The sequence below is a fragment of the Pan troglodytes genome, chromosome 1 (assembly GCF_028858775.2).
Source record: "Pan troglodytes isolate AG18354 chromosome 1, NHGRI_mPanTro3-v2.0_pri, whole genome shotgun sequence".
Lineage (NCBI taxonomy): Eukaryota > Metazoa > Chordata > Mammalia > Primates > Hominidae > Pan > Pan troglodytes.
Genome location: NC_072398.2, coordinates 190,675,082 through 190,691,085, shown reverse-complemented (window position 1 = coordinate 190,691,085; position 16,004 = coordinate 190,675,082). Strand labels below are relative to the sequence as shown.

The following is a 16,004-nucleotide window of genomic DNA, read 5'->3' as shown; positions in this document are numbered from 1 at the left end:
GAACTCGGGAGGCGGAGGTTGCGGTGAGCTGAGATCGTGCCATTGCACTCCAGCCTGGGCAACAAAAGTGAAACTCCATCTCAAAAAATAAATAAATAAATAAATAAATAATAATAAAATAAAAATTAAAAAGTTAGAAAACATCAATAACAAAAATAATGATCCAACAAACCATAAACATCTTCTTACTAATTTCTAGTCTTCTATCATTTTTTTTACTGTTTTCCTTTTATTGAGTATGCAGATTGTTTCCAATTTTTTGCTGTTAAAAATGTTTCTGCAGTGAGTATTTTTGTATGTAATCCTTCAGTTGTAACTCTTAATTTTCCCTTTAGAGTAGTCTATAAATTGGTGCTTTAGTTTGTTACTCCTTCTTCATGACCATTCCCTGAAGGTACAGGTAAGTGTGTGTCTCTTAGCTCTTTAAGGAACGAGGTTAGTTATGTGATTCTTTACGAAATGTACTCTGACCCAAACTCTAAAATGTAAATAGGAAAGAGATAATAAATGTCAGTCGTGTATTGCAAATCATTATAATTTATCCCTCTTTCTCATACAAGAGACCTAGCTTCTCTATATGTGGTCATTTTCCTTAAAAATGAGGAACTGGTGAAAGAGGGGGAAAAGTGGTAGAATATCTAGATTCCAGTAAATCTTGTTGTCTGTGTTCTCATGAGGCAGCATTTTTCTCAGCTGTGTGAAACAAAATCTATTCCAAGTTCATCTTTTTTTTTTTTAACGTAATTTGCTCTTTTTAGTAGCTGAAGTTTATTTCAAAACGTTTAGCCTGAACTTTCTGGGATATATGTTCTCTAACTTGCAGGGCACTGTATGTGTCCAATAGGTCAAACTTGTTTATTATTTCATTCAAATATTTATATCTTTATTAATATTTTATTTCCTTGGTGTTTCCATTATTGATAGGGGTCTGTTACTGTCCTTTATTACAGTAGATTTGTCAAGTTTTCTTTGCAAATCTTACAGTTTTGAATTAATATGTTCTGAGGCCAGTGTATTAGTTACATGCAAATTTAGAATTAATGTATCCTCCCAGTAAATTGAAACTTTTATGATTGTGTTGTGGCCTTCCTAAATAATCCTTTTTGCCTTTAAGTTGCCTTTAAGTTGGCTGGGCGCAGTGGTTCATGCCTGTAATCCCAGCACTTCGAGAGGCCAAGGCGGGCAGATCATCTGAGGTTGGGAGTTCGAGACCAGCCTGACCAACATGGAGAAACCCCGTCTCTACTAAAAATACAAAATTAGCCGGGCGTGGTGGCACATTCCTGTAATCCCAGCTACTTAGGAGGCTGAGATAGGAGAATCGCTTGAACCTGGGAGGCAGAGGTTGCAGTGAGCCGAGATCGTGCCATTGCACTCCAGCCCGGGCAACAAGAGCCAAATTCCGTCTCAAAAAAAAAAAAAGTTGATTTTTGTCTGATATGAATACAGGTGTCCCAGCTTTCCTTTGGTTAGTGTTTGTTAGAGGTTATCTTTTTTATTTTTTATTTTATTATTATTATTATTTTTGAAACGGAGTCTCACACTGTCGCCCGGGCTGGAATGCAATGGCGTGATCTCGGCTCACTGCAACCTCCGCCTCCTGGGTTGAAGCGATTCTCCTGCCTCAGCCTCCCAAGTAGCTGGGATTACAGGTGCCCACCACCAAGCCCAGCTAACTTTTTGTATTTTTAGTAGAGATGGAGTTTCACTGTGTTGGCCAGGCTGGTCTCAAACTCCTGCCCTTGTGATCTGCCTGCCTCAGCCTCCCAAAGTGCTGGGATTACAGGCATGAGCCACTGCGCCCAGCCTCAGAGGTCATCTTTTTACTCTAAAAAAAAAAAATTTAGTGATGGCCAGGCACAATGGCTCATGCCTGTAATCTCAGCACTTTGGGGAGGCTGAGGTGGGTAGATCACGAGGTCAGGAGATCGAGACCATCCTGGCTAACACGGTGAAACCCCGTCTCTACTAAAAATACAAAAAATTAGCCGGGCTTGGTGGTGGGCGCCTGTAGTCCCAGCTACTCAGGAGGCTGAGGCAGGAGAATGGCGTGAACCCAAGAGGTGGAGCTTGCAGTGAGCCGAGACCACGCCACTGCACTCCAGCCTAGGCAACAGAGCGAGACTCCGTCTCAAAAAAAAAAAAAAAAAATATTGAGATAAAATTCACATAAGATTAACCATCTTAACCATTTTAAAGTGTATAATTCAGTGGCTTATAGTATATTCATAAAGTTGTATAACCATCACCAAACCACTATCTAATTCATCCTTTACTTTTAAGTTGGCCTTATATTTTCAATGTCTCTTGAAGATAGCATGTCAATAGGTTTTATTATGGTTGTTTTTAAAGCTATACTGACAGTTACTATCTTTTTATTGACTGGTTTAGTTTATTTATGTATGTTGTGATTACTGACATATTTGGAATTATTTTTACCATCTTATTTTATGCCCTTTGTGTCTCTTTTCTGTCTTTTCTGTTTTCCACCCTCATCTTCTCCTCACCTCAATACATACACATACACCCTCCCACTTTTTTCTAAGAACTGATTGAAAGTTTTAAAAAAATTCCGCTTGGGTCATTATTCATCTTTGGAGTTTCTTGTATTACTGTTCTTTTAATGATTGCCGCTAAAACTTAAGCATGCCCACATAACTGAAGATCTTAAAATACACAGTATCTTCACTGTTTCCTGAACAATCCAGGGTCCTTAAATACTTTGAAACCATTATCCCTTTCATCTTGTATTTTAGTTTTATCCTGTTCATTGTTTATCCCCCAAATTGTCATTTTTTTTTTTTTGGTCTTACACAGTTATCATTTAGATTCGTCTATATGCTTATCTGTTTTTCTGCTTAACATTCCTTATTCACGTCACACCTTTTAGGAATCATTTTCCTTCTTCCAGAAGTATATGCTTTAGGAATTTCTTTTTCTTTTTTTTTTTTTTTTTATTGAGATGGCGTCTCACTCTGTCACCAGACTGGAGTGCAGTGGTGTGATCTCGACTCACTGCAACCTCTGCCTCCTGGGTTCAAGCGATTCTCCTGCCTCAGCCTCCCAAGTAGCTGGGACTACAGGCACACGCCACCATGCCCAGCTAATTTTTGTACTTCTAGTAGAGACAGGATTTCATCCTGTTGGCCAAGATGGTCTTGATCTCTTGACCTTGTGATCCGCCCACCTCGGCCTCCCAAATTGCTGGCATTATGGGTGTGAGCCACCGCGCCTGGCCATGCTTTAGGAATTTCTTTGGAAAATTCTGGTTTTGTTTTTATTTTACTCTTATTCTTGGATATCAATGCAGAAATGACAACTCTTTCTCTTACACTTTAAAGATATCATTCTGCCAGGCGCTTAACACCTGTAATCTCAGTACTTTGGGAGGCCAAGGCGGGAGGGTCACTTGAGCTCTGGAGTTCAAGACTAGCCTGGGCAACATAGCGAGAACTTGTCTCTACTAAAAATAAAAATTAGCAAATTAGCTAGTTGTGGTGGTGCGTGCCTATAGTCCCAGTACTCAGGAGGCTGAGGTGGGAGGATCTTTTGAGCCCAGGAGATCAAGGCTGCAGTGAGCTATGATCGTACCACTGCACTCCAGCTTGGGCAACAGAATGAGATCCTGCCTCAAAAATAAATAAACAAATAAGATAAAGATAGTGTTCTATTGTGTTCTGGATTTTTTTTTTTTTGAGACAGAGTTTCACGCTTGTCCCCCAGGCTGGAGTGCAATGGCGCGATCTCGGCTCAGTGCAATCTCCGCCTCCCGGGTTCAAGGGATTCTCATGCCTCAGCCTTCTGAGTAGCTATGATTACAGGTGCCCGCCACCACGCCCAGCTAATTTTTGTATTTTTAGTAGAGACGGGGTTTCACCATGTTGGCCAGGCTGGTCTTGAACTCCTGACCTCAGGTGATCCACCTGCCTTGGCCTCCCAAGGCGTGAGCCACTGCACCCAGCCCATTTTCTGGATTTCTTTGTTGTTCCTGTTGATAATATCTGGCTCGGAGCTTATTGTCTTATTTTTTTATTATTTTTTTTTACATTTACAAATTAGGATGCATTTTTTTCCCTTTTTTTGTGAGACAGTCTTGCTTTTGTTACCAGGCTGGAGTGCATTGCACAATCATAGATCACTGTAGACTTGAACTCCTGGGTTCAAGCCATCATCCCATCTCAGCCTCTCAAGTAGCTGGGACTATAGGTGCACACCACTATGCCTGGCTAATTAAAAAAAATTTTTTTTGTAGAAACAGGGTCTCATTATGTTGCCCAGGCTTGTCCATGACTTTTTATTTCTTAATTTATTCCTTTATTTTGGTAGAAAACATCCTCTATTACCTTCCTGAGAAAGATTATATAGGTAAAGTTTTTAAGTTTGTATGCTTAAAATGCCTTCATTTTTCTGTCATACTGGCTTGCTACTTAGACTGGGTATAGATTTCTAGATTGGAAATACTTTTTCTTCAGGATTGTGAAGGCATTGTTTCATGGCCTGCTTGATTCCAACACTGCTGATGAATCTGAAGTCATTCAGATTACTGATCCTGGCCAGGCATGGTGGCTTATGCCTGTAATCCCAGCACTTTGGGAGGCCAAGGCAGGCAGATAACTTGAGGCCAGGAGTTCGAGACCAGCCTGGCCAACATGACGAAACCCCCGTCTCTACAAAAAAATACAAAAATTAGTTGGGCATGATAGCACACGCCTGTAATCCCAGCACTCAGGAGGCTGAGGCACAAGAGTTGCTTGAACCTGGGAGGTGGAGGTTGCAGTGAACTGAGATCCTGCCTCTGCACTCCAGCCTGGGTGACAAAGTGAGACCCTGTCTTAAAAAAAAAAAAAAAAAAAAAATTGCTGATCCTTTTGTTACTTTTTTTGTTTTTGTTTTTGTTTGCTTTTCTGGAAGTTTGTTAGATCTTTCTCTGTTTCAGTGTTCTAAAATTTCACATACCTTGATGGGGATCTGTTTTCATCTATCATGTTATATGCATCACACTGTTTTCATCCACTGTGATATATGCATTAGGCCCTTTTATTCTGGAAATCGAGGTCCTATGGTTGTAAGAAATTTTCTGAAATTATTTTGTTGATTTTTCTCCTCTCCATTTTTTAAATTCTGTATTTTCAGGGCTCCTCTTACTCGAGTGCTGGATTTGTTATACTGAACTCTCCTATCTTTTTAACCCTCTTTTCCATTTTAAATATATCTCTTTCTGCTTTCTAGAATTCCCTCATCATCTTCCAATCCTTTTATTGAACTTTCTTTCTTTTTTTTTTTTTTTTTTTTTTCTTTTGAGATGTAGTCTTGCCCTCTCGCCCAGGCTGGAGTACAGTGGCGCGATCTCAGCTCATTGCAACCTCCTCCCGGGTTCAAGCAATTCTCCTGCCTCAGCCTCCTGAGTAGCTGGGATTACAGGTGTGCACCAGCATGCCCAGCTAATTTTTTTTTTTTTTTTTTTGGTATCTTTAGTAGAGACGGGGTTTCACCATGTTGGCCAGGCTGGTCTCGAACTCCTGACCTCGCGATCCACCTGCCTCAGCCTCCCAGAGTGCTGGCATTACAGGCTTGAGTCACCATGCCTGGCCTTCAGCTTGGATTTCTAAGAATTTTTTTATCTGAATTTTCCAATTTACAGCATTTTGTTACTTTTTCTTAGGTGCAATGTCTTAATTTTCTAAACTTTCTCTTTATATAATTTATTTCATGTTGCTTTTTTTGTGGATCAGATCTTCTGTGTTAACAGCTTACCTCATATATCTGGTAAATCCTTGATTATTTGCTCCTTAGTAAGAGAATGGGACTAGGCCCCGCACAGCAGCTCATGCCTGTAATCCCAGCACTTTGGGAGGCCAAGGCGGGTGGATCACCTGCAGTCAGGAGTTCGAGACCAGCCTGACTCACATGGTGAAACCCCGTCTCTACTAAAAATACAAAAATTAGCCGGGTGTGGTGGCATGCGCCTGTAATCCCAGCTACTCAGGAGGCTGAAGCACGAGAATCACTTGAACCCAGGAGGTGGAGGTTGCCGTGAGCCGAGATCGTGCTGTTGCACTCCAGCTTGGGCAACAAGAGTGAAACTCCATCTAAAATAAATAATAATAACTACTGTTAACATTTGTATATACTTTCAGTCTACTTTTTATATTTGTATATTTTTATATACACATTCACATTGTTTCATAATTAGAATCATACTATATATTTTTAGTTTGTGTCTTTCTTCACCTAATCATTTTCCAATGTCAAAACATAATCCTTTTTTTTTTTTTTTTGAGATGGAGTCTCACTTTTTCACCTAGGTTGGAGTACAGTGGCATGATCTTGGCTCACTACAGACTACGCCTCCCAGTTTCAAGCAGTTCTCATGCCTCAGCCTCCTGAGTAGCTGGGATTACAGGCATGCACCACCACGCCTGGCTAATTTATTATTATTATTATTATTATTATTATTATTATTATTTTGAGATGGAGTCTTGCTCTGTCGCCTAGGCTGGAGTGCAATGGCGTGATCTCAGCTCACTGCAACCTCCGATTCTCCTGCCTCAGCCTCCAGAGCAGCTGCGATTACAGGCGCATACCACGATACCCTGCTAATGTTTTGTATTTTGGTAAAGACAGGGTTTCACCATGTTGGTCAGTCTGGTCTCGAACTCCTGACCTCGTGATCCACCCACCTTGACCTCTCAAAGTGCTGGGATTGCAGGCATGAGCCACCACGCCCAGCAATATTTTGTATTTTTAGTAGAGATGGGATTTTGCTATGTTGGCCAGGCTAGTCTGGAACTCCTGGCCTCAAGTTATCTGTCTGTCTCGGTTTCCCAAAGTGTTGAGATTACAGGCGTGAGCCACTGCAATTGGCCCTAATCTTTGAAAACAAAATTACTAATGGTTTTATAATATAATGTGACTGTCATATAACTTTATCATGATTTATTTAACTATTGTCCCATTATAAAGATTTCTATTTCTTCCAGTTTTTTTTTCGTAATCTAAGTTAGTCTAGACTGTGAGCTTTATGTAGTCTGGGAATGTCCATCTTGTTCGTCATTCTATCTTCAGTGCTTAACCCACTGTCTCATGTGGAGCGGTGGTTCAGGGAATGTTTTGTTAAGACAATCAACAGTTTTGAACAAAACTGATTATTTCTTTAAGTTAAAATCTATGAAGGGCTATTACTAGGTTAAAAGATAAAACTTTTTAAAGGTTCTCAATAATTTATTTTTGATTTTTTTTTATTCAGAATAAGAAACAAGGATGTAAAAATGAGGAGGTACTCGCTGTACTAGGCCATGAACTGGGGCACTGGAAGTTGGGACATACAGTCAAAAATATCATTATTAGCCAGGTAAGTGTGGAGTGACAATTCTTTTTTTATGGCATGGTAGTCAAATTAGAACTATGGCAGGCATGAGAGGTCATATAAGAGAGGCCAAGGCAGACGCCACAGCCAGGCTACCTGGTTTCCTATCACAGCTCCCTGACTTACTACCTGTGTGACCTCAGGCAAGTTCCTTAACCTCTGCCTCTGTCCCCTCATTGAATGATAATACCTCATAGGACTGGTTAAGAATTAAGTGAGTTAATACATGTAAAGAGTTTAGACTAGCACCTGGAACATGGTGAGTACTATATAAATTATTGTTATCACCACCATCATCACCTCCAGAGTAAGAACTTGGAAAATCAAAAGGAACAAGCCTAGATAAGTTGGACATTAAAATGCTTTTTAAAATTAAATTTAAAAAATTTTTTTTGAGACAGAGTCTCGCTTTGTCACCCAGACTGGAGTGCAGTGATGTGATCTCGGCTCACTGCAACCTCTGCCTCTCAGGTTCAAGCGATTCTCCTATCTCAGCCTCCTGAGTAGCTGGGACTACAGGCACCCACCACCATCCCTGGCTAATTTTTGTATTTTTAGTAGACACAGGGTATCACCATGTTGGCCAGGCTGGTCTCGAACTCCTGACCTCAGGTAATGCACCCACCTCGGCCTCCCAAAGTGCTGGGATTATAGGCGTGAACCACTTTGCCCACCCTAAAATGCTTTTTTTTTTTTTTGAGATGGAGTTTCACTCTTGTTGCCCAAGCTGGAGTGCAATGGCGTGATCTCAGCTCACTGCAGCCTCTGCCTCCCGGGTTCAAGCAATTCCCCTGCCTCAGCCTCCTGAGTAGCTGGGATTACAGGCACACGCCACCACACTTGACTAATTTTTTTTTTTTTGTATTTTTAGTAGAGACGGGGTTTCTCAATGTTGGCCAGGCTGGTCTCGAACTCCTGACCTCAGTTGATCCGCCTGCCTCAGCCTCCCAAATTGCTGGGATTACAGGCATGAGCCACCACTCCCGGCCTCTAGAATGCTTTTTAAAAAACATTTTTTTCTTTTTCTTTTCTTTTCTTTTCTTTTCTTTTCTTTTTTTTTGAAATGGAGTCTCTCTCTGTCGTCCAGGCTAGAATGCAGTGGCGTGATCTCAACTCACTGCAACCTGCACCTCCCAGGCTCAAGCCATCCTCCAGCCTCCACCTCCCTAGTAGCTGAGACCACAGGTGCATGCCACCGCGCCCGGCTAATTTTTTTGTATTTTTGGTAGAGACCGGTTTTCACTATGTTGTCCAGGCTGGTCTTGAACTCCTAAGCTCAAGCGATCCACTCGCCTTGGCCTCCCAAAGTGCTGGGATTACAGGCATAAGCCACCATGCCCGGTCTAAAACATTTTTTTCATTTAAAAGTTATTGCCGGCGTGGTGGCTCATGCTTGTAATCCCGGCACTTTGGGAAGCTGAGACGGTGGATCACTTGAGGTCAGGAGATCGAGACCAGCCTGGCCAACATGGTGAAGCCCTGTCTCTACTAAAAATACAAAAATTAGCCAGGCGTGGTGGCACGCCTGTAATCCCAGCTACTTGGGAGGCTGAGGCAGGAGAATTGCTTGAACCCAGGAGGCAGAGGTTGCAGTGAGCTGAGATCGCCCCAGTGCACTCCAGCCTGGGCGACAGAGTGAGACTCTGTCTCAAAAAAAAAAAAAAAAAAAGTTGCCATATATTCATTGGAAATTGTAGAAAATACAAAAAGAAAGCAATCCCAATAATGTTCCTCTTCTCGGTTCTAGAACCTCTAAACCAACAGATGTTTAGGCTTTGAGTGAAAAAGCACTATATCATGTTGACTAGTTCTGAGCATATGTGGCCTTAATTGAATCTTCAGTGGATTTTCAGACCTTTAAAAAGGCTGGCTGAGCAAGGCATGGTGGCTCATGCCTGTAATCCCAATACTTTGGAAGGTTGACGAGGGAAGATCATCTGAGGCCAGGAGTTTGAGACCAGCCTGGGCAACATAGCGAGACCCCCTTCTCTCCAAAAGGTTAAAAAATTAGCTGGGCTTGGTGGTATGCACCTGTAGTCCCAGCTACTTGGGAGGCTGGGATGGGAGGATGGCTTGAGTCCAGGAGATCAAGGCTGCAGTGAGCCATGATCACACCACTGCACTTCCAGCCTGGGTGACAAGGAGACCCTGTCTCTAAAAAAAATTAAAATAAAAAGGCCAGCTGGTTCTGGGTGATGGATTATATGGGAAGACTTGTGAACTCCTATGGGCACTTTCCTATATCTTTAGGTATAGAAATGCATTCCTTGGCCTGAAGCTATGTTGTGTGGATACATGGCACTGAGTAAGATTAAATAAGTCCAGGTCCAAGTTCAATTGAGTTTTCAGTCTAATAAGGAAAATCACTGCCCCTTCCATGAGGGAAAGGGTTCCAATGGAATCAGCCTACCACAAGGTGGCTAAATGGTCCCTGAGATGTGGTACCTTATCAAGGCTGGGATTGATTGCTTCTCCGGACAGATTGGGCATATGGCATGCGCCAGTGAGGAGGGTGTCTGTGTTGACTAATACATTAACTCCATCTTTGTCGCTGTGGCCACTCTATTCATAAGTCCCTTGACCAAGTCATGGAGCGGCTACAGAGAAAGGCTAGCTGACCTTCACAGAGCAGGTGTCTTCCCCACTTGACCAAGAGCCTCCTTGACCATGGGACTCTTTGGGTGAACATTAACATTAGGCCAACTATAGTCAAACTCTATAGTCCAAACAGTAATTTTGGAAGTTTTTCACATACCTCTTTTCCAAATCTCGTTAGCCATCCTCTACTTTTTTCCAAGGCCCTAATAATTCAGCCGAACCATTTTTTTCCCACTGCCAATAAATTAGGATATATATCCTTGCCTCAGACTCTCTCTCCTCCCAGGCTGAGTAGACAGTGAGATATACACCTTAAAGTTCACCTCACCGAGAGTAATTCCCTTCACCACTGCCTTCCAAGACCATCCCTGAGTGGCTCTGTAATACCACAGCAGTCCACTTTCATCTGGTGCCAGCATATTGTATTAAGTTATTGTAAAATAGGCTCTGATTTTGTTCCTGTTCAACTAATTGATTATAGGGAACGGCATATGAGTAAGGGTTGGTTGAGGGTTGTTGGTGGTAGGAGTTGGTGTACTAGAGTATGAGCCATCTGCTTATTTAACTTACTGGTGCCTTCATAACTTGCTTCATTTCCACTCTTATATCTACCACTTGTCCTTGATGATGAAGTGCTTCTGCGCATAGCAGTTTCCTGGCTAGGCAGATTAACAGATTAACATAGCACCCAGTTCAGAAGGGATAGTTCAGTTTGCAGGATCACAGTATCCCATGGCCAGGAATTCAGTCTGTAGTAGGGCCCAGTAGCAAACCAAAAGTTATTTTTCAAAAGGACAATGGTTACTTGACAAAAGTGGATGTATAGATTATAAGTGTAGGAGACTTCACTGAGTTTTCTGTTGGAGCTTGTCATATTGGATCCACTGAGTTAGAAGGATGAGTGTCGAAGCTGCTTGTCCTGGGGCAGCTGGTGAGCCTTCTTATGCTCTAAGCCCCATTCTAAGCTGACAGCTTCTTGGGTCATCTCGTTTGGGTCAAATGGTTTGAAGCAACACACTTAAATAAGGTACATGTGGCCTCCAAGATCCTAATTTGCACAGAAAAAGAATGTTGTGTGTTCTCCAACCTTACTCCAAGAGGTTGTATTTTGGTATAGATTTTTTATTTTTTTCTCCTCTCATTTATTGATCAAGATGGAACTACTTTTCCCCCTGACCTTTCTAACTATCTGGTACAGCTCCAGTGGGCCTAGAGAGGATTCAAGGGAAGCCTGTTTCTTTGGAGCCTCCGCTTCAAAGTCAGGTGGGAGGCGTTGTATCTGATTACAGTGTTATAAAACAAGGCCAGAATCCATTCTAGCCCTTCACCCTTTTACAGAGAGAAAATATCCCATTGCTATTGACCACTTCAAACCCTCAATGATAGGAGCCTCAACTTAAGCTTGCCCTTATAGAAAATGATACAGTTTATACATTTGGGAACATTTTATTTTACTTTTGAAATAAAAGTGAAACTAAAAACTACTGGCAGGGCAGTATGGTTCATGCCTGTAATCCCAGCACTTTGGGAGGCCCAGGTGGGCGGATCATCTGAGGTTAGGAGATTGAGACCATCCTGGCTAACACAGTGAAACCCCGTCTCTTCTAAAAATACAAAAAATTAGCCGGGCATGGTGGGGGGCGCCTGTAGTCCCAGCTACTCGGGAGGCTGAGGCAGGGGAATGGCGTGAACATGGGAGGTGGAGCTTGCAGTGAGCCGAGATCGTGCCACTGCGCTCCACCCTGGGCGACAGAGTGAGATCTGTCTCAAAAAAAGCTACTTAAATAATTTGTTCTGTGATCACACTAATACCTTTCTTAAAATCACACTATGAATTTTTTTTTTTTTTTTTTTGAGATGGAGTCTCACTCTGTTGCCCAGGCGGGAGTGCAGTGGCGCCATTTCAGCTCACTGCAAGCTCCTCCTCCTGGGTTCACGCCATTCTCCTGCCTCAGCCTCCCGAGTAGCTGGGACTACAGGCGTCCGCCACCACGTCCGGCTAATTTTTTTTGCATTTTTAGTAGAGACGGGGTTTCACCATGTTAGCCAGGATGGTCTCAATCTCCTGACCTCGTGATCCACCCGCCTTGGCCTCCCAAAGTACTGGGATTACAGGCGTGAGCCACCGTGCCCGGCCACACTGTGATTTCTTATACTTTATGGATGCTACTGATCCCATAGTGAAATCAGCTTGGTAATAACTTAGAAATTTCATGTCCTTCTTTCTAGATGAATTCTTTCCTGTGTTTTTTTTTATTTGCTGTATTAATTGGTCGAAAGGAGCTTTTTGCTGCATTTGGTTTTTATGATAGCCAACCCACTCTTATTGGACTATTGATCATCTTCCAGTTTATTTTTTCACCTTACAATGAGGTAATGTATGATCTTTAAAATTATCACACATATGCTCTTGCCTGCTTCAAATCTAGAGCTTTCAGGATAGTGAAAAAGGAAATAGAACAGTACAGTTTTAACAAATAGATGAAACAAAGTCTTTTAGTCCCCTGATTCACTGGTCAGTATGACAAAGTAGCAGAAAAATTCAAGCCCAAATAAATAAACGTTTGCATACTCTTAGGAAAATATAAGTAGAAAATTAGACTTCAGTGGTGAACACCTAAAAGGACTCGGTAGATGGAGATTAACTATTGGAATGTTGTGTCCTAGGCCACATATTCACCAGTGCTTGGGTAAAAATCTTATGTGTATGAGGGGACAAAGCAAACACTAACTGAGTCTGTGTACAGCTCAGTAAGGGAGGCTTAGTGACTGTTCCTCTGCTCCATGACCACCTGCCTCCATATAGCCTGAGGGATCCACCCAAACCCACAAAATCAAAATCGGGTATTTTGTGGTAAATGAAACTTAAGAACATTGCTCTGTGTTAGCTCATTAGGGGTATTCCGTGTGAGTGATAATACATAGGTTAATGTGAGACTATATAACAAACCTGACAATGGCATCATTTCATGATGTTTGGTAAGGCTTCCAAACTAAGCTAAGAAATAATATTGAAGATCTTAAGGTATCTCCATTCAGAAGAATTCTTTCTTGGGATAGATTGTAGAGTTAAGATGAGCTAAATGAATTATATTTTTCTATTATGTATGGTGGGGACACCAGGAAAGAAAAATGGAGGGGCATAGATCATATTCATATAGCATTGTCCACATAAACAAATTTGGCAGAGAACTGAGATGTATTATCTTAAAACTCTTTTTTTTTTTTTTTTTTTTTTTTTTTTTTTTAAGATGGAGTCTCGCTCTGTCTCCCAGGCTGGAGTGCAGGGGTGTCATCTTGGCTCACTGCAACCTCCGCCTCCCGGGTTCAAGCAATTCTCCTGCCTCAGCCTCCTGAATAGCTGGGACTACAGGCACCCATCACCACGCCCAGCTAATTTTTGTATTTTTACTAGAGACAGGGTTTCACCATGTTGGCCAGGTTGGTCTCGAACTCCTGACCTCAGGTGATCCACCTGCCTCAGCTTCCCAAAAGTGCTGGGATTACAGGTGTGAGGCACCACACCCGGCCTGAGCATGACTTTTGAGTCTCATGTCAGCACTCAAAAGTTTCAGATTTTGGAACATTTCAGATTTCAAGTTTTTGGTTAGGGATGTTTAACTTTTATATGTGTTTCTGGCCTGTTTGCTTGGGGGAGAATAAGGCTCAATTTATAATTTCCTCACCCTAGGTCCCCTAAATATTAGTGATCTTTCTTTTGTCCTGCCATTCCTCTTATCCCAAGCCAAACTTCCTCTACAGTCTCAGCTCATGGAACCTTTAGTAACAACAAAGAGGTGGGCAGTGGCTAAAACCCTTTCATTTTCTTTTTCAGGTTCTTTCTTTTTGCCTAACAGTCCTAAGCCGCAGATTTGAGTTTCAAGCTGATGCATTTGCCAAGAAACTTGGGAAGGCTAAAGACTTATATTCTGCTTTAATCAAACTTAACAAAGATAACTTGGGATTCCCCGTTTCTGACTGGTTGTTCTCAATGTGGCATTATTCTCATCCTCCACTGCTAGAGAGACTTCAAGCTTTGAAAACTATGAAGCAACACTGAGATGTCCAGGGTCTGTGACTGAAGACATTTCTGATTATTTCTGTCCTGGCAGCATGTTCCAGCTCTTGATGTTTTTAAACTTTTTTTTAAAAGAAAAATTAAGTACAGAAAAGCCCAGATTTAAATACATTTAATATGTCATTTTAAAAATGATTTTAATAATTCATTTCTTAAAACACTGAATGAATTTTGAAGCTTAATGTTTTAAAAGGCATAGTTTTATCTTTGACATCTAATTTACCATCAAGTTGTAAAATTATTTGGAAAAATACAGAACTCGTTTTATTTGTATACTTATATGGAATCTGCATGTGAGGTGTTTGAGGGCATATGTTTGAAAGAGGGAGCATCACCACAGGAATCCTTTCTGTGAGGTGGAAGCAGTGGTCCTGAATCATTGTGCTCACACCTAACTTGAAATCTGGTCTTACTTTCATGCTGTTATGATTTCACCTGGTGAATCAGTGTTTTAAATAAGAAAGGTAATAGTTGGTAAGGCCAATGTTATTTAAATGAAAGTAGTTAGAAAAATGCTCTCCTATTCTACCAAATTTTTAATTTCTCTCTTCCCTTTCTTGCTACACAGTGATCAAGAGTTTCTCATAGTGCTTTGAAGTTAGAAATTATGTATAGGATATTTTAAATCATTGAGTTTTGTGGGGTTTTTTTGTTTGTTTCTTTTGTTTTTTGGAAAATCCGTGTCTTTATCTTTTTTTCCCACGTGGTAGATATGATCCCATTGGAGGTAAATTGTAGCTTTTTCTCATTCATGCAGTAAATAATACATCCTTTCACTCAGCAGAGATGGCCATATTAAACACGTTTTGCTATGTTAAAAGTGGCAGAACAGGAAAGACAAATTAAAAATAACATTTTTTAAGCAACGTAAGGATGAAATACTGATGAATCTCTGTGACATTACAGGGAAAAAATATAGTTTTCTATCTCTTTCAAGGGCAGAAGAGTTTTCATTTTTATTTTTGTAATTTTATCTGTAAGTCATAAATACTACTTAATCAGGCCTGATTCTACTTTTGAAAATTACAGTTCTTGAAATGCAGATAATGTTTACTTTGAAAACAAATGTCATGAAAGATTTCCAGTTTTTAAAGCTATATGTTTCACTGCTTCATATCTCTGTCCACTTTCTGAATGAGAACTTATTTTGTGCCTAGAGCTCTCACTCACTGATAATGCTTATTACCTTCTGGGCATTTATTCCAAAGTGGGATCAACTGTACGCCTTTGGTATCTGACCATAAAGTCTTTTGCTCCACTGACATTTGGGTGATGTCTTCACATGCAAATATAATAAAAATAAAAATCTAGTTTAATACTGCATTATTTATTTTCCTAAGGCTAAAGAGGAGCAGTCCTATGCTTTTATTCAGCATCCTTTATCTGTGACTTCATGCTCTGATAACTGCCTTTCCTTCCTTCTGTGCCTTTGAATACAAATTTCAGTTCTGCAAAAGTGAAACATTAAACATTGCCAATGCAAATGTATGTACTTTGTCTTTAGTTTGATATTTGTGTATCATTTTTTTAATTTGTGTATCATTTGTTACCTGAACATATGTTTATTACCTGAGAGGAACTGGGTGCCAGCAATGAAGAGTGGAATGAAGAAATAGCCCTAATGATGAGTGGTGTCACTGCCACCACTGTGCTTTACACAGAGTCTCTTCAGTGTCTTGCTCCTGCTCTGCTCCAGAGTATCACCAGTTCTTGCAGATATTTCCTTGGAAGCTTCATTTGGAATCATTCCTTCTCTATTTTTATAACCTCAAATTGTTGGGCCTGCCTGGTCTGCTCCAGCTGCCTCTTTGGTTTTCCTTACATATGGTGGCAGTAATTAGCTTTTAAATATGTGACTGACTTAGTCACCCACACTTTATGGATGGCAGAGGCATAGGGATGGCCAAAAGGATACTGGTAGGTTCCTAAGAAATTGACCAATCAAGGGAAGAGTAGATAGGC

At 41.1% G+C, this 16,004-nt stretch overlaps 1 protein-coding gene across 1 annotated transcript in view; it reads left to right on the top strand.

Moving 5' to 3' along the window:
* Positions 1-15,530, top strand: part of ZMPSTE24 (zinc metallopeptidase STE24) — a 44,648-nt gene extending 29,118 nt beyond the window's left edge. The window contains exons 8-10 of the mRNA XM_513352.6: positions 7,247-7,351; positions 12,194-12,337; positions 13,800-15,530. Coding sequence (XP_513352.2) covers positions 7,247-7,351; positions 12,194-12,337; positions 13,800-14,024 — 474 coding nt within the window. The 3' untranslated portion in view covers positions 14,025-15,530. The remainder of the gene's footprint in view (positions 1-7,246; positions 7,352-12,193; positions 12,338-13,799) is intronic.
* Positions 15,531-16,004: the final 474 nt, after the last annotated feature.